The following is a 26,539-nucleotide window of genomic DNA, read 5'->3' as shown; positions in this document are numbered from 1 at the left end:
ATCATTACATGGAGAAAACTGACCTGAGAGTGTCGCCCACACAGAAGGAAGCAGAGCTAAAAGGAGGCAAGATGGTTAGAAATCCTGGCCTCACCTGTGACTGAAGCTTTATCTCTTTGCACTTTCCAGTTTTACGAGCCAGTTAAAACCCCTTTTATGACCAAGCGATACAAACGGATGAGCTGGCATTCTATCACATGCAACTGAAAGAGTTCTGCCTTATCCAATATGAGTTCCTACCTCCTAGGTTATTATGAAGATTAAATGAAATAATGTAGTGAAGTGCTTAATAAGGTACCTGGCATATTTTAAATCATCATTCAATATTAGTTATCATCATAATTAAGTATTAATGTGAAATTCATCAGAAGCCTTCATTTTCCTCTAAATACGTTATATCCATGCCAAAACCAGGATAGGCAGGGCAGCAAAAAGCACATTATTTTATGTATCAATACTCTATCTTACTACAAACCGGATTTGAACTGCTAGTAAACCTTTTGCTCTGTTTTGTTTGAATTTGAGACAAGGTGTCACTCCATCACTCAGGCTGGAGTACAGAGGCACAGTCTCAGCTCACTGCAACCTCCGCCTCCCGGGTTCAAGCGATTCTCTTGCCTCGGCCTTCAGAGTAGCTGGGATTACAGGCGCCTGCCACCATGCCCAGCTAATTTTTGTATTTTTGGTAGAGGCCAGATTTCACCATGTTGGTCAGACTGGTCTTGAACTCCTGATCTCAAGTGATCTGCCTGCCTCAGCCTCCCAAAGTGATGGGATTACAGGCATGAGCCACCGCGCCTGGCCACACTCCTTCAGCTTGTAATGAGTACCAGGAGACTGAGATTGGTGTACCCTTTATTATATACAGAAGCTGAGTCTCAGCTTCCTCAAGTCATACCTATCCCAACAAGAAAAGGCTGCTTGAATCTGCATTTTAAAAAATATATATAAAACTGAAATAGAGATGGGTGTCTCACTATGTCACCTAGGTTGGTCTCTAACTCCTGGGCTCAAGCGATCCTCCTGCCTCAGCCTCCCAAAGTGCTGGGATTACAGGCATGAGCCACCAGGCCCAGCCTTGAATCTGTATCTTAGCCCTTGCTAACACTTGCTGGGAGTTTCTGGTGTCAGCATTTTACCTGCATTGTCTCATTTTGTCACTGAGCTTATTTCTGAGAAAGCCACAATTTGCTGAGGACTGACTTGTTCAAAGTCACACGGGTACTTAGCTGGGTCTAGTTATGGCTCAATTCCTAACAATGCAATGATGGATAATAATAGTACTCAGAACAGCAAATCATTTGGTGACTCCCATGAGCTAACCTACTGTGCTAGGTGCTTTATGTACATTATTATTTCACCTCTCGGATCTCAGTTTTCTCACTCATAAAAGACAGTCATATTTTGGATTATGTATTCTCTATCGTCTTATGTAAAGCTTGGTTTATAAATTGTACCATATGAGATTACAGTCTCTCATGTTGCTAAAAGAGATAGGGGATCATCTAAAAGTCACTTGAAATATATGAAGGTCACTCTTTACTGGCACAAAATCAGCAGCTCCCAATGAAGGTATCATGTCAAAAAACTTCTTTTTCCAGGAGGAGTTTTCAGAACTTCATAATCTGAAACAAATGCTGGGGAATATTTAAGGGAAACGTAAAATGAATATTCTCTTCAACAGAAGTATCTTATTTTCTTTATATTATTTGTAAAATTGTGCTAAATACATACAACATAAAATTTTGTCTTTTTTACAGTGAATTATAAATGAAGTATTCTTAAGGAAAACAAATCTGTTCTCAAATTCTCTTCCAAAGACTCTCACCTGTGAGTTTTAAAAGGCCCAGTGTCAATATGGCCAGTATTTACTGAATTTAGTAAAGGTGTTAAAAGCAGGTGCTACATATTCAAATTAGTCAGGACTCTCTGGTGGCAAGTAACAAATGCAAGTCAAATTAGATTAAGAAAAAGAGGGGAATTCATTACATCACAGAATCTAGAAATGGTTGAGACAGTGAAAAGCAAGAAGCTGGCCTTGGGAACAGTGCTGGGAGCTGCCCACCACCCCCACCCAGCCCCGGCCCCGCCCCGCTGGCCTGCACACCGCTGCCAGCGCACCTGACCCCACCCCACCCCACCCCACCCCATCTGGGTTGCTCTGCATCACTTCTCAACTCTCCATACCATCTTGGTTTCCATTAGCTCCTATTGCAGAACAGCCTTCCCCACTGGCAGAAATACAGTTGCAGTCCCTGAGTTGCTTAACTTACAGCTTCAGCCACTAGAAACAATCTGCCCTTATGCTATTCCCTTAGGTCTCCGTTGTACCAAACCCCTATTAATCTCAATGGGGAAGGCACCAGGTTCAAGAGGCTGAAGAAGAGACCCAGAGCCAGCAAATGAGACCTGGGGTTTTACTGGGGGCTTCCATATAAGGGAGAGAGTCCAGTGGCAGTGGGCTGGGCAGGAGGACCGCCTTACATGCAGTGCAGTGGTGGTGGGTTGGACAAGATGACTGCACAGCCCAGTGGGGAAGGGCTGGGCAGAACAACCGCAACTGTTTGCAAAAGGTGTGCAGTTTACATATTATAGCGTTTTCACTTACCACCCTCCCCTCAACAACCTCCACCTGGCAATCTTCATGCAACCCAAAACTCAAGGCCTTAATCCCCTGCATAGCCCGTGTTCCACGGGGCAGGACGAGGGCTCAGATGTTCCTCATAGAACATAAGCATGAATCTCTGGGTTGGCCACTCCAGGATTCCCTAGGTTGGAACACACATTCAGGTGCACCTGGCATGCAGGGTCATTCTAAGGTATGCTCAAGCTGTTGCTGAGTCAGCATATAGTCTCTGATCCCAATTTTTAAAAATCCTTAAGAAAAGCTCTGATTTTGCTCAGGAACCTACCCCTGGTAAGTCACCCGCAGGCTTTGATAAGGTCAAGTGCACATAATGGCTGCTCTGGGGTGTGATGGATACTCACTTCCTGGGTGCCCCCACCCAACTATTCCCCTTTCTCTCCATCAATAGTCCCAAGATTTTGATTTAAAAGAATCATCTGGTTCAGCTAAGATGATTTTGGATGCAAGAACAGAACTCTCAACTCCAACACAGGGCCCAAGAAACGTTAGATCTCAGGATGCCTTGATTCTGGGACTCAGTGGTGTCCTCAAGGACCTGTATTTTCTTTCTCTACTGCCCAAACAGATGGCTTCATCCTAAAGATGATTCCCTTACAATGATGGTGGCAGCTGGGGCTATTTATTTCCTTGGTTGTATCTAGAAGATGGAGTCTTTTGTTTAATAATGTAAAATAAGTTCTTTCCTTCTGGCTGATTGGGCCAGTTTGGGTCATATGACACACCTGTAGACCAATAGCTGTTGGCAGAGAAATGAGTGTATTGACACGCTTAGTCCTGGATACAAGAAGCTCACATTATGAAAGGCATGGATCATCATGGTGGGCTTAGACTCTCTCTTGGGGCGACACAGTGAGACACTATCCTAAAAAAAGAAAAAAACCCAAAAGTAATAAAAAATAATAAAACCTATTTAAAAGGAAAAACGTCCCTCTCTTTTAATGGTGTTACTATTAAAGACCCTTACTATTCTTCAAAAGGGTATGGGACCATTTTAAATATTACTAGATAATAAGGAACTTTTTTTTTTTTTTTTTTTTTTTTTCTGAGACGGAGTCTCGCTTTGTCGCCCAGGCTGGAGTGCAGTGGCCGGATCTCAGCTCACTGCAAGCTCCGCCTCCCGGGTTTATGCCATTCTCCTGCCTCAGCCTCCCGAGTAGCTGGGACTACAGGCACCCACCACCTCGCCCGGCTAGTTTTTTGTATTTTTTAGTAGAGACGGGGTTTCACCATATTAGCCAGGATGGTCTCGATCTCCTGACCTCGTGATCCGCCCGTCTCGGCCTCCCAAAGTGCTGGGATTACAGGCTTGAGCCACCGCGCCTGGCCGATAATAAGGAACTTAATATTATAAGTAAATCTTGGAACAGGGCTGGCACAGGCAGTTCCTGCACCCATTCATTAGTTCATTCAACAAATACGTATTGAGTATCTACTATGAGATCATCTCTGTTTTAGGAGTCAGTGAAATAGTGATTTAAGAAGAACACTGTTAAGTGTACATGAGGGGGCAGGAGCAAAGAACATACAATATTCACACAATGAGTGCTCTGAAAAACAAAAGACTAAACAGGGTAAGGCAGAAGAGAGTGATGGCGAGGACCCCCTTAGGAGAAAATATTTGAGAACAGTCCTGAAAGAAACGGAGGAGCTAGCCATGCTAGGATGTGCGCAAACATTCCAGCACTAGAGAGATGCATACTACTGAAGCAGGAATGGGCTTGGTGTGTTTGAAGCCCAGTGTGGCTGAAGCAGAGTAAGTGAATGGGGAGTGGTAGAAGAGGAGGCCAGAAAACTAAATGGGGTTGAGATCAGGCAAGGGCTCAAAGGCCACACAGGGAAACTTAAAGTTATTCTTAGTGTGATAGGAAGTCAATCACTGGAAGGCTTTAACCAGCAAATAGGTGGACCCCATCTGGTCTACCTATTACAGATTATTTCAGCGGCTGTAAGGAAAATGGACTGTAGAGGGCGCTAGAATGGAACCACACAAACCGGAGAGTAGGCACCTGTAGGTGTCCAGCTAGGGAATGATGGCGGTTAGGACCTCACTAAGTAACTATGGAGTGGAAATGGTGGAACTGGGGATATATTTTTGAGATAGAACCAATAGGGCTTACTGACTGAGTAGGTGTGGAGGGTGATCGAGGGGATTCATGGACCAATCAACAAAAATGAATTGTGGACAGAATCAAGACTCACACTACATAGTATCATAGACAGTACTCAAGATCCAGACACCTTTAATGTGCTCTGGGGCTATTAGCTAATTATAGGATGGACATAGATGAAGCATTTTGCTACAGAACACCATCCCTTTTAGTGAGACCTTTATTCAGGTTTGAACACTCTGAGAAGACTTATCTCAGACACCAAAGGGAACTGCAGGAAATGGTGCCTCTTGATGAGACACATGCTTCCTTTCATTGGAGCAGCTGGGGAGGCTGCCAAGTGTAATGCGTTTTTGTATTGTCTCCTTTCCCTCATCCCCAAATTCTGGGAGGGCAGCAACTCCATTCACCATTGTACCAGGAGTGCCTGATAGAGTAAATGTGCAATCACATTTGCTGAATGACTATGGAATAAAATGGCAGAGGAAAACTACAGGGCTTAAAGGTAGCTTAAGTCTCCCTTAGAAGCCATATTTTAAGAGAAACAGCAATATCCAGGCCAACACAGAAGAAAAAGAATAAAGTTCAGGACAGGGTTGCGGTTGAGTAATCAGTAAGAGCCCTAGGATGGAGCCCATAAATGGGAAACAGTGATTTTGCAAGAGTTAGCACAAAGGGCCATGCAATAGCCATTGTTGGGCTTTTGCTGCTAAACTTGATGATCTCATCACAGGATCATCAAATGTCTGAGCTGGAAGATATCTTAGACAACTTTTAGATTAATTTGCTCATTTCACAGATGAAGAAAATAAGGTGAAATGGCTTTGGATTAGAACCCAATTTGCTGAACTCCACATGCCAACTTCTTTCCTATATTGCGCTGATTAGCAGTTAACCTTCCTTTTCCACATGTAGGCTCAAGGAGGAGTTTTCAGAAGCAACCTAGAGCGAGTCTTCTAATGTCTAAAATCTATTCCCAAGTACAATTCTCATTTTATGATTCAGTTTTAGGAAAAAAAAAAAAGATCTCTCTTGATAAATCTTTCCTCTTATTCAGTGAAAATGAGGCAGCCCCTCAAGGTTCCCTTTTTGAAACGGCTGCCAGGCTTAAATTTAACACTTAATCCTACTAACAGAAGTACTGTTTATTTTTGATGAACAGTATTTATTTACCCCTCTTCTTTATGACTTTTCATTTTTCATACCATTTCAATGGACTTATTGTATATGTGTCTTTTACTATACGTCGCCTCAGATTCTTTTTGGAAGTCAGCCAGCTATAAATCACCAGTAAGCCAAAATAGAAGGAAGATTTCATTTCTTTTGTGCACTGGGACTGCTGCTTCCAGAATGGTGTCCGTTTTCAAATCCCCCCCTTGATAGAAAAGCTCAGACCTTACTTACCTCCTGGCTTTATATTTATAGAGAAGGAGGCCACCACAGGACAGATTGTATACAAATGACTAGTTATAAAATTGAAGGGTCTGCCTACTAACGAGGCAAGTCCTTGGAAACTTCTGTGAAATGAAAACAAGATGTGGAAGGAGAGTGCTACGTTTCCTGCGTTGACGTGGCAGAACTTCACTTACAGCAGCCCCCTGTGGGAGGCGAGGCAGCACAGGCTGTGGATGGTAAGCAGGTGGTGGACTGTGTCACATCCAACTCCAGGCTCTCAGCTAACTACAACCACAAGCCTGACCCTCCCCAGACCAGAGAAATGAGATCACGTAGCCTTCATCTCTTCTGGATTCTAGCCATGTAAAGAGATTAAAGCACTCGTTTTTTGAAAACACGAGGCTTTCTCTTCCCTCCCTAAATGAAATTCCTCCTAAACCACAAAAATTTAACCCAAGCAGAATTAGGAAAGCAATAAAGGAGACCTAGCAGAGATCCTCCTACTCCCTCACAACTTCAGAGCCTTCTGCTGCCATTTCTGTGGAGGTAGCAAGAGAAACAATAAATAAGTCCCAGAAAATGTCAACTGTTTATGCATTTGAGCCTGAGACTTCCTGTGGCTTTTGTCTTTTACTCCAGTTTTAAAATTTTGTTCCTTATTCCTATGGTGTTGGCCATGATTTCCATGATAATCTAAGAGATATGTTCAAAAGAAAAATGGCTTCAAGGGTACTGTTGCTCCTGGAAATAGTCCTTCCCTAAAACATCCATTTGGATTCTGTTCATGATCTCCTCCTAGTCAGAGCCACTTTGTTCAGATAGAGACAAAAAGATGCTGCGCCACTGTTCTCAACACCTTGAAGAATGAGACAGATCCAAAAATCTAGTGTTTCTTTAAAAAAATCTCAGTAAAATTACGAATTGCAGGCAAGTCTATGGCATGACATCAGCATAGCACGTAAGTGCTCAACCTGAGTCCACACTGCCTGGATCTTTCTCTTTCTCTACCAGGTTACCTGTGAACTCTGGAAAAATTGCTAACCCTTGTGCAATATTTTCCTCATCTGAAAAGTGGGGATACCATTGGTGCTTTGCAAAGCACTTTATCAAACTTTGTTGTGTGTGAGAAACAATGGGAGGGACTTGTTAAAACACGGTTGCTGACCACCCCCCGCTCCAAAGCTTCTGATTCTGTAGGGCTAGGGTGGGGCCCAGGAATCTGCATTTCTAACAAGTTCCCAGATGATGCCTGTGCAACTGGTCTAAAGTCCACACTTTGAAAACCACTATCAAAGGGTTATGGTGTGGGCAGGGCGCGGTGGCTCACACCTGTAATCCTAACACTTTGGGAGGCTGAGGCAGGTGGATCACTGGGCTCAGGAGTTCCTGGCCAATATGGTGAAACCCCGTTTCTCTACTAAAAATACAAAAATTAGCTGGGCATGGTGGCACACGCCTGTGTGCAAGCTACTTGGCAGGCTGAGGCATGAGAATCACTTGAACCTGGGAGGCTTGAACCTGGGAAGTGGCGGTTGCAGTGAGCAGAGATCATGGCACTGCATGTGCCATGATTTTTTTTTGTCTCAAAAAAACAAAAAGGTAGTGGGGGTTGGGGGAGATTATGGTGTGGATTATGTAGTTGTATATGTAAGTGTTAACTGTGACTATTTGTGTCTACTGTGGTTAGCAATATCCCTGGCAATAGGTTAACAATGTTAAGGGTGACATTATTATTATTATCTTACCAGTTGTCCCATCAAACTTAGCAATCATATTAAACTTGCAGTTAAACCCTAATTAATCTATCATAAGAAACACCAGTATAGAAGAGGAGAAATCCTATTAATTTCCTAACAGACATATCCTTAAAGACTGTACACATTCAGAAGGGGCTGTAAAGTGTTATAAGTACTTTAAAGTGACAGATTGTTGGGGTCTTTTTCCCTCTAAAACTTGTCAGTACCCATCTGTAGTGAGGCAGAAGGGAAACAAAAGCTGACACAGCTACTTCTTGAGGTTTCATGTCTTTTCTCTTAGTTACAGTAAAAGCACCAAAGAGATTTAGTCATTATGGTTAAAAGGAATTTTTCAACTCCCTTCAGGTTGAAATTAAGGAGCCCAGCAAACGAGGACGTTGCATTGGCAGTTAGAAACAACAGTTTTGAAAGGGCAGATGAAACAGACTCACTAGAAGACAAGGGGATTGTTGAAAAGCCCTCCACAACAAAGGAAATGAACGCAAATCCCTAACCTGCGGGGCGTTCCAGCAACCCTAAGGCCAAATATAAAGCGCTCTGATGAAAAGCCTCAGCGTGTTAAGCTTTGTGTAGGGAAAGAGAGTATCAAACATAAGGTGGAAGGTTAAGATGTTTTTCTTGTAGGAGAACCCTTTGACCACACTTGAGCCTGAAACAGAATGAGGATCTGGAAACCCCCACTCTGTCTTTTCTGTGCCACGCATCAGTCCTTTCAAGCAGAGAACTTTTTAATAAACTTAGGTCAAGTGTCTCTTCTGTTCTAAGCATGGGGGTACTCCAGGTTGAACGAGAGGCTGCCAGTCCTTGGTAAACATCTAACTTTTCCAACTCAATCAGATCTAAGGTTTCGGCAAAATTCTCCAGTGAAACATGAGAATTAGATAAAGCATTCTTGCACTGTGATGGCTTTTGACAAATTAAACAAAGGGTGCATGTTTGCAAGAGTGCAAAAATACGCCTTGCCTTGACAGTTAAAAAATTTAATGTACGAAACCACTTTCCTTGACACTTCAAAAATGTACGTGATTATCAGCACTGAGCTGTTAGAGGGACTCCACCGAGGTGGGTCTTCTTTTCTATCGGGCTAAGAAACAGAAGTGGGCAGCCCGTGGGTGAAACTTGGAAGTCTGCCTCTCCAGCCCAAAGCCTCCCTTGGACTTGGCACGGGTGTAGGGAGCGAGACACGGGTCCGCAGATGGGATTCTGGGGTTGCCACGACTCACCTCGCCAACTTCTCCAGTCTCGCAGCGCCCCGGCGGCCCGCTCGGGGGCGCGGACGCTGGGGCCGGCGCCTCCGAACTCCCGGGCTGGCCACGGGGAGGGCGCCCGGTGCCGGCCAGCGCGCGGGGACCGGCGCGGGGTGGCGCTGCGGGGCGGACGCGGGGCGTGCGGGAGGCGCTGGGGGCTCAGCGCGGCCAGCGCGCAGGGACAGCAGCGCCAGCAGCAGCGCGGCCAGCGCGAGCAGGAGCAGCGCCGCCGCCTTGCTGCGGAGCTTCATGGTGCGGCGCGGCGGCGGCGGCGGCGGCCCCCAGGCGGTTCGGTCCCTCTGCGCATCGCGGCAGCGGCAAGACGAGTGCAGCAGCGCGCGGCGGTCGCCTCCTCCGCCCGCCCGCCGGGGACTGGGGTCGTGGCGGCCGGCGGGCGGCCGGCGGCGGCGGCGACGGCGGAGGAGGAGGAGAGGGAGGAGAGGGAGGAGAGGGAGGAGAGGGAGGAGAGGAGGGGGAGGCGGTGAGAGCGGGGCTCCAGGAGGAGCAGCCTGAGCCTACCGTACTGTGTGGAGTAGCCGCCCCTCCGCCCACCCGCCCGCCGCTAGGCGCTCGGAGTTCTGGTAGCTCAGACTCAAAACCACTCCATTCATTCATTCGTTCGTTCGTTTACCTCCCCGTTCACTCACCCACCCATGCCATCCACTCTTCCCGCTGATTGTCATCATGCCATGATTCACTTATTTGTTGATGTATTCCATGTGTTTCATCCTTATTTATTTTATCTATCTATCCACACATTTGTGCACTTATCCACACATCCTTTCAGGCAGGAACATCTCTGTCCTGTTTGCCCAGTGCAGGGATCTGCGGGTGGTGGTGTCCAGTAAATATCTGTTGAATAAACCCCTATTGCTGCCTCTGTCTTGCCACCTCCCTTTTTCCTGGAGGAGGACATATTCAACAAGGACACATGCAATAAGGCAAAGAGAGTAAAAGTAACATGTGATTAGTAGTTGGGGCTTCAGACTCAAAACACCAAAGTAGAACTTGGGACAGCTAGACTGGCCAGAACAGATCCATGTAGTCCGAAGAAATTAGAGAATGAATTTCAAAGTTTGGATTTGAAATCTGACACCATCACTTAACTGGCTTGGTGATCCTGAGGAAGCTGCACAACTTTCTCAAGCCTTAACTTCCTTACATGCAAAATGGGAATGATAATACTGCTTACTACAGAGGCGTTTTGTGGGCATTAAATTAAATAATGCCTTCAAAGAAACTAGCACAGTGCCTGGCTCACGGTCAGTGCCCAATAAAAGTTCTGTAATGATTAGTTCAATAAAACATAGCTTATCATATATACATAAACACACATTGTATTTTTTTTCTGGCACAGATTTGAGAGAGAGTAATAATTTCACAACACAATGTCAGAATGGCTTCTTTGGAGATGTTAACAGCTACAATCGCCAGATGAAGGTCATAATTTCCAGACGATTCTTCCAGGGGATCCCCAGTTACAAATATGAAACATTAGGACACATCCTCTTATGACTCACGGTGAACTGACAGCCAGGACTCCATTAACTCTCTTTTCAGCACACCACAGAACAAAGAACACTAGTTATAACAACGTCCCTGAGTTTTTTAGTTTTTTAGTATTTTTTTTTTTCTTGCTCTGTCGCCCAGGCCGGAGTGCAATGGTGCAATCTCAGCTCTTACTGCAGCCTCCGCCTCCCGGGTTCAAGCCATTCTCCTGCCTCAGCCTCCCAAGTAGCTGGGATTACAGGCTGCGCCACCACACTCGGCTAATTTTTGTATATTTAGTAGAGACAGAGTTTCACCACGTTGGCCATGCTTGTCTTGAACACCTGACCTCAAGTGATCCACCCGTCTCATCCTCCCAAAGTGTTGGGATTACAGGCGTGAGCCACCGTGCCCAGCCTGTTGCTGAGTTTCTACAAGATTCCATGTTGCTTTATAAATAATCTAAAATTCAGTTATATACTGAATTATTCTTATATTAGCATTTTATTTTAATTCCTTGAGAACCCATTGTATTTAAAGTTCTAGGGATGAGAATATTTAGCAATTTGGAAGCTCTTGCCAAGCAGACATCTAGAAAATGGCAGGGTGCAAGTTCAGTGTGGGGGACATGTAGGTGAGTAAGCGCAAAGAATTCATTAGTTCTCAAAGATGAGGGGGAAGGTGCCATCCTACTCGGAAGCATCTGAAATTGTGGGAAGGCTGACAGGTTCTACTAGCATATGCAAAACCTCCTGCAATGCTCAGGACATGACAACAACGAAAACTATCCTGGGCCAGCATGGGACCCTGTTGAGAAACACTAGGCCAGGCTAAGGCCTGATGTTTAGACCTTTCAGGTTTAGAAATGGCCACCACTATGTTGACATGTGGCCCAGAGAAGCAGGCATTCCCAACTCTGTCTTGCCCCCTCCCTTCTACCTCTGGGAGGACAGATGCAACAAGGATAAGCAAAGGTAAAGTGAGTCAAAGTAACACTTGATTAGTAACCAGGGTTTTAGCCTTAAACACCAAAGAATAATGGACCAAAGAGGACTCAGTTTTCTTGAACCTCACTGAAGCAAAAAAAAAAAAAGAGCCTGATTTGCGTCCTTCCACTGAGTCCAAACCCAACTTTTGGATTTGTTTGGATTGCTCTGATTCGTCGAAAATTACATCCTCTAATTTTTTATTTTTTTGGATGTGGGCAAACCTCATTTTCATTGCAAAAGACTTCATTTACAGCACATTCAATAATGAACCAACAGGAGAGTTGCTGACTTTGGAACATGTGAATATATAAAAATCCCTTACAATTCAGGTAGTCAAGATAATAAGCACATACAAGGAAAGCAACCCTCAATTTTCTGAAAACTTTTACATTTTAAAAGATGACTAGGCATACTTGGAAGTTCAAAGCAGTAGGATGTCCCTTGCAGGGAAAGGAGGAGGAAAACCCTTTTCCACGTTGTTAGACAAATGTGTATCAAATATATCCCAATTCCACTTGATAAAGTCAGTTGGATGACCTCTTTGAACCAAGCTAGGGCAGAACACTTAAGAGGGCCTTGGGTGGGGATGTGACTCCAGGAGAAGAGGAACGCCAGATCCCATGCAGCGCCAAACACATCCGTTCCACCCTCTAACACAGATGAGGCACGTGGCCCATGTCCGTGGACACCAGATACACAAGAACAGTCATCAGATGGTTACTGCTCCCACGGCCTTGTGTTTTCTAATGGTCTTAATTCAGGCCATGGAGAAAATCCTTTACCACCAAACGCAAACTGCCATTGAACTTAAGTCATAGCCTGGGCGACAGAGCAAGACTCCGTCTCAAAAAAAAGAATGTTATGGGGGAAATTCTTGTAACACATACATGAGGACTTCTATTTAACTCATTAGAATAATGATTACACAATTGACATTCCTGTTTTCATAAGGTTTTGTTCTCTACCCTGGAATGGCTTAAGAAAAAGTTGTCTATTTTTGGTTTTATTTTACACTTTCAAAAGAGAGGGAACAGAGAGAAAAAATGTGACTAACTGCCCAACTTTGGGACCCAGCAGCTACAAAAGTGGACTTCTCTGACTCTAGGTCCATCAGATTTGGGGGAAGTTTCACTGCCTAGGGAAGGTCAGAGAAGCCCATTACACCCCCAGTCCTACAGAAAGAATTCTACAGCTAATCTATCATAGTGTTCTAGCAAAGCATATGTTGAAAACTACAGGTGTCAACCTAACATCTAAATTTTTTAAAGTAGCATTTCAGCAACAAACAAGCTCAGAGAGCTCATCACAAAAGTGAAATAACAGAACTATTGCTCAGATGTCTGAAAAGTCAAGCTGCTGCCGTCAGCTCCGCCCACTTGAAGGCTTAGGCAGACATGTAAGGTGGCGGCGGCTCCTTGGCAGCACCATTCATAGTGGCATCATCATACACGGGTAGTGTCATTGCTGGTAACATAAACCAGGACATCGGAGGAGTTCCTGGCATTGGTAGCAGTTCCAAAACAGCTAATCAAGTAACCCTTAAAAGTCAAGATAATGCTAATAAACAGAAGAATAATAAGGACCAAATAGGTAGGATTCACTGACATGACATCCTCTCTGTAGGGAAAATTAGGAGGCAGTTGTCATGTGTATTCCTGAATGGAGTTTGGACAAACAAGCACAGTGATTGCAACCAAGGTATTTAGGGCAAAATCAAAGATCTGGTAGCAGAAGAATGGGATGATCTGGGCTGTGTATTGCTTGTATGCTCCGTAAGCAGCCAATAGCACATATCAGGATCATGAGAAGAGAAATCACAATGGCAATGCACATGTAGTTCCACACGACTGGGGAGGCCTCAGAATCATGGCAGAGGGTGAGAGGAACTTCTTACCTGGCGGTGGCAAGAGAGAATGAGCTACATCCTCTAATATTATAGAAAAGGCTTCCAGACTTCCTTACCCATGGCTTACCCAATGTCTCACTTAAATGATAGAAAAAAATGCTTAATTATAATGCTTTATAAATCATCTAAAATTCAATTATATTCCAAATCATTGTCATATTAGCATTTTATTTTAATTCTTTGAGAATCCACTGTATTTAAAGTTCTGGATATGGGAATATTTAATAATTTGGAAGCTCTGAAATCTATTTTTTCTCCTAGAATCTTGACTCCTCTAGTTACCTAGTGGCTCGAGCCAGAAATTATGTGAAAACCATCCTCTTTCCCTCACCTCTTATATGACTGATCTATTGTTGCAAAACAAATGACCCACAACATTTAGTGGCTTAATATGCATAATCTCATAGTTTCTGTCAGTCAGGAATCTGGGCATAGCTTAGCTGGGCCCTCTGCTTCACAGTCTCTCACAAGGCTACCATCAGTTGTTGGCCCACCTCTGTGGTCTTATCTGAAGGCACAGCTGGGGAAAGATCTGCTCCTGGTTTCACTCATGTGATTGTTGGAAGAATCTAGTTTCTTTCTTTCTTTTTTTTTGAAGTTCAGCTTATCAGTCTTTTCTCTCAGGGTTAGTAGGTTTGGTGTTTTGTCTAAGAAGTCTTTGCCTACCTCTTGGTCTCAAGAAATTATTTTATCTTCTTTTACGATAGAGCTGTCTGGGCTGGGCATGGTGGTTCACATCAGTAATCCTAGTACTTTGGGACAGGAGGTGGGAGAATCACTTGAGGCCAGAAGTTCAAGATGAACCTAGGCAACAAAGTGAGGCCCTATGTCTACAAAAATAAAAATAATAAACAAAAGATAGAAGTTTCTGTGATAATGGTAATGTTCAGTGTCTGTTCCATCCAATATGGTAGTCACCAACTCCATGTGGCTGTTGAGCACTTGAAATGTGCCTAGTACAACTAAGGAAATGATTTTTAATTTTATTTAATTTAAATAGTAACATAGGGCTAGTGGCTGCCATGTTGGAAAGCACAGTTCTAGACTCTATATTATTTGATTTTTCACAAGTAGATCTACAACCCATCATGGATTATTTTTATGTGTAAAGTATAAAGGTAGAGGACAGGATTTATATTTTTCTGTGGATATTTAATTAATCCATTTGTTGAAAAGATCATCCTTCTCTTAGTGAATTTTATTAGTATTTGTTGTAAATCAGCTGACCATTTATACCATTGTAGAATATTTTACAGCTTTTTAAAAATAATAAATCAGAAGGCAGAAAAATACGAGCTCACATTCTATAGTAAAATTTCTTAGGGTCAAATATTAGCTCCATTCTTTACTAGCTGCACACTTCTGGGCATGTTACTTTCTCTTCCTAAGCTTCATTTCCTCATGTATCAAATGAGGATAATAATAGCATTTATATATTTCTTGTGAGAATTAAGTGCATCAATTCTATGTGAAATTAATGGTTACCATAAAGCATTCATTGTCAACTACTGGTTGTTAGCTATTCATCCTAACTTGGCCCAGTCTGGAGCTCTATCCAGCAAACATTGATCTAGCAACGCAGTGATTAAGGAGTTATATATTTATTGATATTATAAAATATTTATTATATCTGTGTACACACACACATATATTCCTATTTTGAAGTTACATCATAAATGTACTAATAATAGTAGTCATTATTAACATTCATTATGTCTTACTGAAGGTTATTTCCATTCTAAGAACTTTACATGTGTTAACTCATTTAATCTAAGGGGTAGATGCTATTATGTCATTTATTGATAAGGAGATTAAGACACAGAAGAGTTAGCTAATTTGCTCAGCTAAAAGGAAAAAGCAGATAGGACTTCTGGTTTGCAGTCTGTCATGTAAGGAGCTTGTACCTCATTATTCTGTCCTAACAACAAGTGAAAAGTTGTACAAACTGAAAATTAACAATTCTTTTTAGGTCCATCAGAGAAGTAAGATCACAGGGCAAACCACTGTCCCAGAATTTGAAGAGTCAGGGAAATACAGAGAATTAAGTGCAACTTAACCCAAGCAGAAACCTCTGCAGGAACCAGTGCTGGGGTAGGAAAACCTAAACTATAATTCACAAATTACTGAAGGCTTAATGTGGAAAAGTCAGAAGTTAAAAACCCTGGAGGTTGGGGGCGCTCAGTGCTCAGTCTTATGAGACCCACACTCTTGGGAGTTTACCTCCAGGAGCTCTGCCAAGTTCTCACAGTGAACACTAGAGGAAAATCCCCTCCTGCTCTGGCAAGGGGAGGAAACAGTAATCATTTTTAAATACATCAGGCCTTCTGCCTGCCCTCAAGAGAAACTATTTTTTTTATCAGAGTCTAACCTATTGGGGTTTATCGGAGCCTAAGTGAACTGGGGAAGGGAAATGCCCAACTTGAGCTCCCTTTAACTATCCTGTCCCACCTACAGAGAGGGGGACTGGAAGCACTTGTGAAGTTTCTAGCCAAGGGGCATAGGCTTACTAAAAGACAGCAACCTAATCATAGGACTATAGAATGCTTCCCCTCCCCTGACCCCTTACCACCATATCACTAAAAGCCTATTTACCATAGTTTTTCTCTATGATATCGTATATAGTATGTAACAAAAAATTACATGGCATACTGGAAGACTAAAACTACAGTTTGAAGAGACAATGCAAACCCTAGAACTAGACTCAGATATGCCACAGATGTTGGAATTATCAGACTGGACATTTATTTATTTATTTAATTGTTTTGGTAGATAGATTTTATTTTACTTTATTTTTTTATTTCAATGGGTTTTTGAGGAACAGGTGGTGTTTGGTTATGTGAATAAGTTCTTTAGTGGTAATTTCTGAGCTTTTGGTGCACCCATCACCCAAGCAGTGTACACTGTACCCAATGTGTAGTTTTGTTTGTTTGTTTTTTTGTTTGTTTGTTTGTTTTTGGGGGGGGACGGAGTCTCAGTCTGTCCCCCAGGCTGGAGTGCAGAGGCGCAATCTCGGCTCACTGCAAGCTCCGCCTCCCAGGTTCACGCCATTCTCCTGCCTCAGCCTCCCAAGTAGCTGGGACTACAGGTGCCCGCCACCATGCCTGGCTAATTTTTTGTATTTTTAGTAGAGACAGGGTTTCATGGTGTTAGCCAGGGTGGTCTTGATCTCCTGACCTCGTGATCCACCCACCTTGGCCTCCCAAAGTGCTGAGATTACAGGCGTGAGCCATTGCGCCTGGCCCCCAATGTGTAGTTTTTATTCCTTGCCACTCCCCACCCTTTCCCGCAAGTCCCCAAAGTCCAATGTATCATTCTTATGCCTTTGTGACCTCATAGCTTAGCTCTCACATATAAGTGAGAATGTACAATGTTTGGTTTTCCATTCCTGAGTTGCTTCACTTAGAAGAGTAGTCTCCAATTCCATCCATGTTGCAGAGAATGCCATTATTTCATTCCTTTTTATGGCTGAGTAGTGTTCCATGGTATACATGCTCATTGACTGATGGGCAATTGGGCTGGTTCCATATTTTTGTAATTGCAATTTTGCTGCTATAAACATGCATGTGCAAGTATCTTTTTCGTACAATGACTTCTTTTCCTCTGAGTAGATACCTAGCAGTGAGATTGCTAGATCAAACAGTAGAGCTACTTTTATTTCTTTAAGGAATCTCCACACCGTTTTCCACAGGGGTCGTACTAGTTTATACTCCCACCAACAGCATAAAAGTGTTCCTTTTTCAGCACATCCACGCCAACATCTATTATTTTTTGATTTTTTTTTTATTATGGCCATTCTTGTAGGAGTGAGGTGGTATTGTTTTGTGGTTTTGATTTGCATTTCCCTGATAATTAGTGATGTTGAGCATTTTTCCATATGTTTATTGGCCCTTTGTATATCTTCTTTTGAGAACTGATCAGACTGGAAATTTAAAACAACTATGATTTATAATCTAAGGGCTTTGTCTTAGTCCACTTAAAGTGTTGCTATAAAATGATACCTGAGGCCGGGCGCGGTGGCTCAAGCCTGTAATCCCAGCACTTTGGGAGGCTGAGACGGGCGGATCACGAGGTCAGGAGATCGAGACCATCCTGGCTAACATGGTGAAACCCCGTCTCTACTAAGAAATACAAAAAACTAGCTGGGCGCGGTGGTGGGCGCCTGTAGTCCCAGCTACTCCGGAGGCTGAGGCAGGAGAATGGCGTGAACCCCAGAGGCGGAGCTTGCAGTGAGCTGAGATCCGGCCACTGCACTCCAGCCTGGGCGACAGAGTGAGACTCCGTCTCAAAAAAAAAAAAAAAAAAAATGATACCTGAAGCTGGATAATTTATTTTTATTTTTATTTTTATTTTTTTGAGATGGAGTCTCGCTGTGTCGCCCAGGCTGGAGTACAGTGGCACGATCTCAGCTCACTGCAACCTTCACCTCCTGGGTTCAAGCGATTCTTCTGCTTCAGCCTCCCAAGTAGCTGGGATTACAGGCACCTGCCACAACGCGCAGCTACGTTTTGTATTTTTTAGTAGAGACAGGGTTTCACCATGTTGGCCAGGCTGGTCTCGAACTCCTGACCTCAAGTGATTCATCCATTTTGGTCTCCCAAAGTGCTGGGATTACAGGCGTGAGCCACCATGCTCAGCCTACTTAGCTTAATGATCTGTAAGCTAGAGAGATAAGGGTGTGTGGCTTCTGACAAAGGTTTTTGCGCTGTGTCATAACATGGCGGAGAAAGTAAAAGGGGAAGTAGACACATCCAGAGAGAAAACTCAAGGGGCATTCTGGCTTTATAATAACCCATTTTTGAGGGAACACATCCATTTTCTCAAAAACGAATTTAATCTCACCAGAGTGAGCACTCACTACCACAAGAACAGCACCAAGCAATTCATGAGAGATCTGCCGCCTTGACCCAAACACTTCCCACTAGGTCCCATCTCCCCACACCACCACATTGAAGATTAAATTTCAACACAAGTTTTGGCAGGGACAAACAAACCATATTCAAACCATAGCAGACCCTAAGCCACAGATCCAAGAAGCTCAGAAAACTAAGCAATGTAAGTGTGAAAGAGAAAAAGAAAGAAAGAGACTATACCTAGGCATATCATATTTAAATTGCATAAAATCAAAGGTAAAGAAAAAAATCTTGAAAGACGTCAGAAAAGAAAATCTTAACTATAAAGGAGTAAGGATGAGAATTACATCTGACTTCTCCTCAGAAACCATGCAAGCGAGAAGAGAGTAAGTGAAATACGTGAAGTGTTGAAGAAAAAAAAAACAAACACCAGTCTAGAACTCTGTATCCTGATAAATTATCCTTCAAAAGTAAAGGAGAAATAAAGAATTTCTTAGACAAACAAAAATTGAGGGAATTTGTTGCCAGTATAATTGCTTTGCAGGAATCGTGAAAAGAAATTCTTCAGAGAGAAGGAAAATGATGTAGGTCCAAACCTCGGATCCACATAAAGAAAGGAAGAGCGTAAGAGAATGAATAAGTGAAGATAAAATACAATGCTTATTTTTAAAAACTCTTAATTGATATAACAAAAGATTTGTTCAAAATAATAACAATATATTTGATGATTAAAGCTTATGTATAAGTGGAAGGAATGACAGTAATAACACAGGGGATGGGAGGGAAGTATTAAGAATATTTTGTTATGGCCGGGCGTGGTGGCTCACGCCTGTAATCCCAGCACTTTGGGAGGCCGAGGCGGGCGGATCACAAGGTCAGGAGATCGAGACCACGGTGAAACCCCGTCTCTACTAAAAATACAAAAAATTAGCCGGGCGCGGTTGTGGGCGCCTGTAGTCCCAGCTACTCGGGAGGCTGAGGCAGGAGAATGGCGTGAACCCGGGAGGCGGAGCTTGCAGTGAGCCGAGATCGCGCCACTGCACTCCAGCCTGGGCGACAGAGCGAGACTCCGTCTCAAAAAAAAAAAAAAAAAAAAAGAATATTTTGTTATTATAAGACATTTGCGGAGCAGGTGCGTGGGCAGCTTCCTATCTCCTGATAGAAATTCCCCAATACAAGGATCTTCTAAAACTTTTTACCACAATAGAGTTAATGTGTTGGTCCACACTTGTGGAGGACTATGGAATGGAATTAAGAAAAGGTTCCCTTGAGAGTCCTGCAACTGATGTTTTTGGTTCTACAGAGGAAGGCGAAAAAAGGTGGAAAGGCTTGAAGAACAGAGTTGTTGAACATAATATTAGAATAATGGCCAAGTATTATATTCAGATAACAATTAAAAGGATGGTACAGCTTCTGGATCTATCTGTTGATGAGTCCAAAGCCTTTCTCTCAAATCTAGTCATTAACAAGACCATCTTTGCTACAGTAGACAGATTAGCAGGAATTAACAACTTCCAGAGACCCAAGGATCCAAATAATTTATTAAATGACTTGTCTCAGAAACTGAACTCATTAATGTCTCTGGTTAACAAAACTACACGTCTCATAGCCAAAGAGGAGATGATACCTAATCTACAATAAGGGTCTTAATGCTTTCAAAAAAGAGTTAAAATTGGAAGTTATTTTTTAAAAAAAAGACTGTTTAAAAAAAAAAAAGACATTTGCATTACCAGCGAAATGATACAGTGTTATTTGAAAATGGGCTGGATGTAGTGACTCACACGTGTAATTCCTGAACATTAGGAGGCCAAGGTGGGAGGCTGTAATCCTAGCACTTTGGGAGGCTGAGACAGGAGGATCGCTTGAGCCCAGGAGTTCGAGACCAGACTGAGCAACATAGTAAGGCTGTATCGCTAAAAAAAAATAAAAATAAATTAGCTGGATGTGGTGGCTTGTGCTTGTGGTCCCAGCTACTTGGGAGGCTCAGGTGAGAGGATTGCTTGAGCCCAGGACGTCAAGGCTGCAGTGGACTATGATTGCACCACTTTACTCCAGCCAGGGCACCAGAGCAAGACCCTGTCTCTAAATGAATGAATGAATGAATGAATGAATGAATGAATGAATAACTCAGTCTGTGGTATTCTGTTGTAGCAGCACAAAATGAACTAAACAGTGGAGAACAGAGTATATGGAAAAATATATGTGCATGTGTGAGGGGCAAAGAGCATATGGAAACTCTCCTTTCTACTCAATTTTGATGTGAACCTAAAACCGCTCTATTAAAAAGTAGATTTTTATTTTTGGTTTTTCACTCAGGTATTCTGGCTCCACTGTCTATGGTTTGCTTTTTTGGTTTTTTGTTCTGTTTTTATGTTTGTTTTTTGTTTTTTGTTTTTTTTGCCAGTCTCACCTCACTTTGTTGCCCAGGCTGGAGTAGTGCAGTGGTGTGATCTTGGCTCACTGCAGCCTCGATCTCCCAGGTCCAAGCAATCCTTGCACCTAGGCCTCCGGGGTAGCTGGAACTACACGTGTGCGCCACCAAGCCTGGCTAATTTTTGTACTTTTTGTAAAGACGGGGTTTTGCCATGTTGGCCGGGCTGGTCTCGAACTCCTAAACTCAAGTGATCAGCCTGCCTCGGCCTCCCAAAGTGCTGGAATTGCCGGCATGCATCTCTGTGTCTGGCCTGTAGGTGTCTATGCCTGGCCGCTAAGGTGTCTATGTTCTTTTTGCTTTTTTTTTTTTTTTTTCTTTTGAGATAGTCTCCCTCTGTTGCCAGGCTAGAGTGCAGTGTTGCGCACTGCAACCTCTGCCTCCCAGGTTCAAGCGATTCTCCTGCCTCAGCCTCCCGAGTAGCTGGGACTACAGGCGCACGCCACCACACCCGGCGAATTTTTGTATTTTTAGTAGAGACGGGGTTTCACCATGTTGGTCAGGATGGGCTCAATCTCTTGACCTTGTGATCCGCCCACCTCAGACTCCCAGGTGTCTATGTACTTAATCATGCTTCCCGGGTGTGTGTGTGTGTGTGTGTGCGTGTGTGTGTGTGTATGTATATGTTTGCTTGAGCAAACAGAAGGCTATAAACTGACATATATGAGGTAGTAGTCAATGAATAACTTGGGTGGGAAGAGATATTTTGGGCTCTGTCTATATTAGAATGTTTTCAACTGCACGGAAGAGAATACTTGAGTAACAATGGCTTAAACTAGGGCTTTCTAACTTTACAATGTGGATGAATTATCTCAGGATTTTATAAAAATGCAGGTATGAATGTAGTATATCTGGGCATAACCAGATATTCCACACTTCTGACAAGCTGTAGTAAGCTGTTAGATCCTGCTGCTGCTGCTGTTCCAACACTTTAATTAGCAGGATTTGAATAATGAAGACATTTTTATGTTATACAGTAAGAAGCCCAGAGCAGATGGAGGACAGGGGTGAAAGGAAATCTCTTCAGTATATACCTGCTGTGTACATCATTGTGTTTGCCTTTTGGTGAAAATATGATGCATTTCTGTTGGGTATACACCTACGAGGGAAATCGCTGTGTCTCCAAGTAGGCTTATACCTAGCTTTTGTGGATGCTGTGCAACATTTTTGCCAAATGATTGTATCAACTTACCTACCCATCAGCAGGGTATGAGAGTTGCGGTTAATGCACATCTTTTTCAGTACTTAGTATCATTAGTTTTTTTTTTTTAACCATTTTGGTGGGTCTGTAGTAGTATTTCATTATGGGTTTAATTTGCACTTCCCCGATGACTAATGAAGTTAAACATCTTTTCATTTATTCACTGGCCAATTAGACATCTTATTTTTATTATTACTATTTTTTGAGACGTAGTCTTGCTCTGTCGCCCAAGCTGGAGTGCAATGGTACGATCTCGGCTCACTGCAACCTCCGCCTCCCAAGTTCAAGTGATTCTCCTGCCTCAGCCTCCCTAGTAGCTGGGATTACAGGCGTGTGCCACCATGTCCAGCCAATTTTTTTGCAGTTTTAGCAAACACAGGGTTTCACCATGTTGATCAGGTTGGTTGTGAACTCCTGACCTCAGGTTATCCACCGCCTCGGCCTCCCAAAGTGCTGGGATTACAGATGTGAGCCACCGTGCCCGGCCTAGACATCTTATTTTATGATGTATTTGTTCAAGTCTTTTGGCCATTTTTTCTTTCGAGTTACTTCTCTTTTATTGATTTGAAGGACTATCCAGAATATGTATAAATAACTCTTATCAATAAATACAGTTTCATTTTAAAATTTAAATCTTTGATCCACTTGGAGTTCATCCTGATGGAGGTATGGGCCTAATTTAATTCTCTTTTCAGGTGGTTACTCAGTTGTCTCAAACCAATACCATATAGTCTGTCTTTGCCACATCAATTTGAGATACCACCTTTGTCATGTAATACACTCCCATGTGTATGTTGGAATATTTCTGGGCTTTCAATCTTATTCTATTTGTCTGTATCCCAGATACAAATGCAATTTTGTTTACTTAACATTTTTAATGTGTTTAAAATATTTAGTAGAATAAATCCCATAGTTTTAAAGCTTTCCAGGTTATTTAAATTTATTTTTCCATCTGAACTCAAAACTAGTTTGTCTCATTCTAAAATTTAAAAAAAACTTTATTGGTACTGAGACAAATTTATAAATTAAATTAGGGAGAATTAAAATCTTCATGATGTTGAGTTTTTCTACTCAACATGATTACACATCTCTTATGTGTTCAAATTTTAACTGGTGTCCTTCAGTGGTGCATAAACTTCTTTTGATATGCATGACTGAGCTGGTGGGGAAATGAAGAAAATCTCTGAGGCAAAGACACTGTAAGAAAATTAGACACCAGAACGGTTTTTCAGCATTAAAACCAAACTTTTCCTTGAACAGGAGACAGCTTAGATCCCAAGCAAGGTGTGACGTTAGAGTTGGGATACTTAAAATAAAACGAGGTCCTTCATAGATTAGCATTTTGATTAAGAATCTGGAAAACACGCGGGGGGCGGTGGCTCATGCCTGTAATCCCAGCACTTTGGGAGGCCAAGGCTGGTGGATCACCTGGGGTCAGGAGTTTGAGACCAGCCTGACTAACATGGTGAAACCCCGTCTCTACTAAAAATACAAAAATTACCCAAGTGTAGTGGCAGACGCCTGTAATCCCAGCTACTTGGGAGGCTGAGGCAGGAGAATTGCTTGAACCTGGAAGGCGGAGGTTGCAGTGAGTCGAGATCGAACCATTGCACTCCAGCCTGGGCGACAGAGCCAGACTCCATTAAAAAAAAAAAAAAAAAAAAAACTAGAATCTAGAAAACACTTCACAGAAGACGGGAGAAATATTGTCTACGTGAACTGTGTTTCTCAAAGGAGGGAAAAGGAAAAAAAAAATTTGAGAATTCTTAATAACCCACCTTCAAATGGGGTTCTTATATGCGTTAAAAAAAAAAAAAATCCGGCCAGGTGTGGTGGCTCACACCTGTAATCCCAGCATTTTGGGAGGCCAAAGTGGGGGAATTGCTTGAGCCTAGGAGTTTTAGACCAGCCAGGGCAACATAGTGAGACCCTGTCTCTACCAAAAATTTAAAAGTTAGCCAGGCATGGTGGTATGCACCTGTAGTCCCAGCTACTCTGGGGGCTAAAGTGCGGGGATCTCTTGAGCCCAGGAGGTCAAAGCTTCAGTAAGCTGTGATTGCACCACTGCACTCCAGCCTGGGTGACAGAGTGAGACCTTGTCTCAAAACAAAAACAAAAATGAAACCCCCAAAAAACAAAAAACAACAACAAAAAATCCCAAGCCAAAATATTAGGTTAAAACAGTTCCAGGTTGGTAGTTCCTCCAATTTCCAAAAGCAAAAACAAATTTTCATTGGCCACACACATTCTAATCCTCACTGTAGTGGGTTGAAGAGTGTCTCCTTAAAATGTGTGTCTACCCAGCACCCTCAGAATGTGACCTAATTTGGAAATAGGTTCTTAGCAGATGTAATCAATTAAGGATCTCAAGATGAATCATCCTGAATTTAGAGTGGGCTCTTATGACTGATGTCCTTATCCTTACAGGAAGAGGAGAGGAGGATACAGAGAGTCCTCTCTGTGAAAGAAGGTCATGTAAAGATGGACAGAGAAATTAGCATCATGCTGCCACAAACCAAAGAACGCTACGAGCCACAGAAGCTGGAAGAGGCAAGGATGGATTCTCCAGAGAGCCGTCAGAGGAAGCATAGCCTTGCTGGCATTTTGATTTCAGACTTTTTGCCTCCTGAACTGTGAGAGAATAAATTTCTGTTGTTTAAACCCTTCGGTTTGGGGTAATTTGCTATGGCAGCCCTAGGAAGCTAGTACACTAGGTTTCAAGGGATTTACACATATAAAATTTCAAGGACCCTGATTTCATAATCCAAAACCATAGAACACATGAAGAAATAAGCCACGATAAGCAAGAATGAGCAGAGATAACAAACTGCAGAGAACAACTTCCAGTATAGGCCTTGGAATGGCCAATGTGGAATGTTAAATAAGTATGCTCAATAGTTCTAAAAAAATTGGAAGGTTATGGAAACCATGATGTAGGTATAAGGGATTATCAAAAGGGACAAGGAAGATTAGAAAAAAATGTATAATTTCTAAAATACAGAATATGTGATGATTAAAACTAGAAACAATTTATGGGCTAAATAGCACACAAAATGTAGGTAGGGGCCAGGCACCGTGGCTCACGCCTGTAATCCTAGCACTTTGGGAGGCTGAGGTGGGCAGATAAAGAGGTCAGGAGTTCGAGACAAGCCTGACCAACATGAGGAAACCCCGTCTCTACTAAAAATACAGAAGTTAGCCAGGCCTGGTGATGCATGCCTGTAATCCCAGCTACTCAGGAGGCAGGAGAATCACTTGAACCCAGGAGGCGGAGGTTGCAGTGAGCCGAGATTGTGCCATTGCACTCTAGCCTGGGCAACAAAGCAAGACTCCATCTGAAAAAAAAAAAGTAGCTAAGGAAGAAACTAAAAAACCTGGAAGATAGAGCTAAGAAAGTTACTGAAAATAGAGCACTAAGAGATTTAAAAAATTAAAAATTAAGACATTAAAGACAGAAGGGTGAAAAGATTTAACACACTTCTAATTAGAGTTCTAGAAGGAAAGACTGGCGGTTGGAGGAAGGGGAGGTGATATTAAAAGTGAAAATGGTTGAGAGGTCTATAGAACTGAAAAAGATACAAATCTTTAGATTGAAAAAGCAAAGGCTGGCATGGTGGCTCACGTCTGTAATCCCAGCACTTTGGGAGGCTGCGGTGGGCGGACCACTTGAACACAGGAGTTTGAGACCAGCCTGGGGTACATGGTAAAACCATCTCTACAAAAAATACAAAAATTAGTTGGATGTGGTGGTGCATGCCTATAATTCCAGCTACTTGTGAGGTTGAGACAGGAGGTTCACCTGAACCAAGGAGGTCAAGGCTACAGTAAGCTGTGATTGCACCACTGCACTCCAGCCTAGGCAACAGAGTGTGAATCTATCTAAAGAAGAAAAAAAGAAAGAAAATGATAAAATATTTTGACAAATGTAAAAACAGCCACAAAAATACTTTGGAGGTGGTTTATAATCAACATATGATGGACCTCTATAAACAAAAACATGGAAGATAGGTGGGAATAAGTCAGAGTGGATTTAAAAAGTTAAGGCCTGGTGAAATGACTCAGGCCTGTAATCCCAGTGTTTTGGGAGGCCAAGGCAGGAGGATCGTTTGAGTCCAGAAGTTTGAGAACAGACTGAGCAACATGGCAAGACCCTGTCTCTACAAAAAAATTAAAAAATTAGTTGGGTGTGCTGACACATGTCTGTGATTCCAGTTACTCAGGAAGCTGAGGTGGGAGGATCACTTGAGCCCAGGAGTTGCAGGCTGCAGTGTGCTAAGATCATGCCACTGTATTCCAGCCTAGGCAACAGAGCGAGACCCTGTTACTTAAAAAAAGAAGAATAAGAAGAGAAGCAAAAAGTTAAGGTTCCTGTTTTGTTCAGAAGGAAAATGGTAATATTAGCTATATTTTTCCTAACAAAATCTAAAGTTAGTTGTTTGCTTTTTTTTTAACAGAATGTATAGCTAATGATAAATGGAAATATTAAAAATTTAAGAGTATAGGTGAATATACAATATTCA

At 42.7% G+C, this 26,539-nt stretch overlaps 1 protein-coding gene across 5 annotated transcripts in view; it reads right to left on the bottom strand.

The window, feature by feature from the left end:
- Positions 1-9,606, bottom strand: part of GXYLT2 (glucoside xylosyltransferase 2) — a 91,744-nt gene extending 82,138 nt beyond the window's left edge. For 2 of the 5 annotated variants that reach the window (XM_077989930.1, XM_028843068.2), the window contains exon 1: positions 9,131-9,566. In XM_077989930.1, the coding sequence (XP_077846056.1) occupies positions 9,131-9,405 (275 nt within the window). In that variant the 5' untranslated portion in view covers positions 9,406-9,566. 5 annotated transcript variants of the gene reach the window in all.
- Between the last annotated feature and the right edge of the window lie 16,933 nt (positions 9,607-26,539).

Source organism: Macaca mulatta, chromosome 2 (genome assembly GCF_049350105.2).
Source record: "Macaca mulatta isolate MMU2019108-1 chromosome 2, T2T-MMU8v2.0, whole genome shotgun sequence".
NCBI lineage: Eukaryota > Metazoa > Chordata > Mammalia > Primates > Cercopithecidae > Macaca > Macaca mulatta.
The sequence above is the reverse complement of the archived record's forward strand: the minus strand, read 5'-3'. Positions and strand labels throughout refer to the sequence as shown.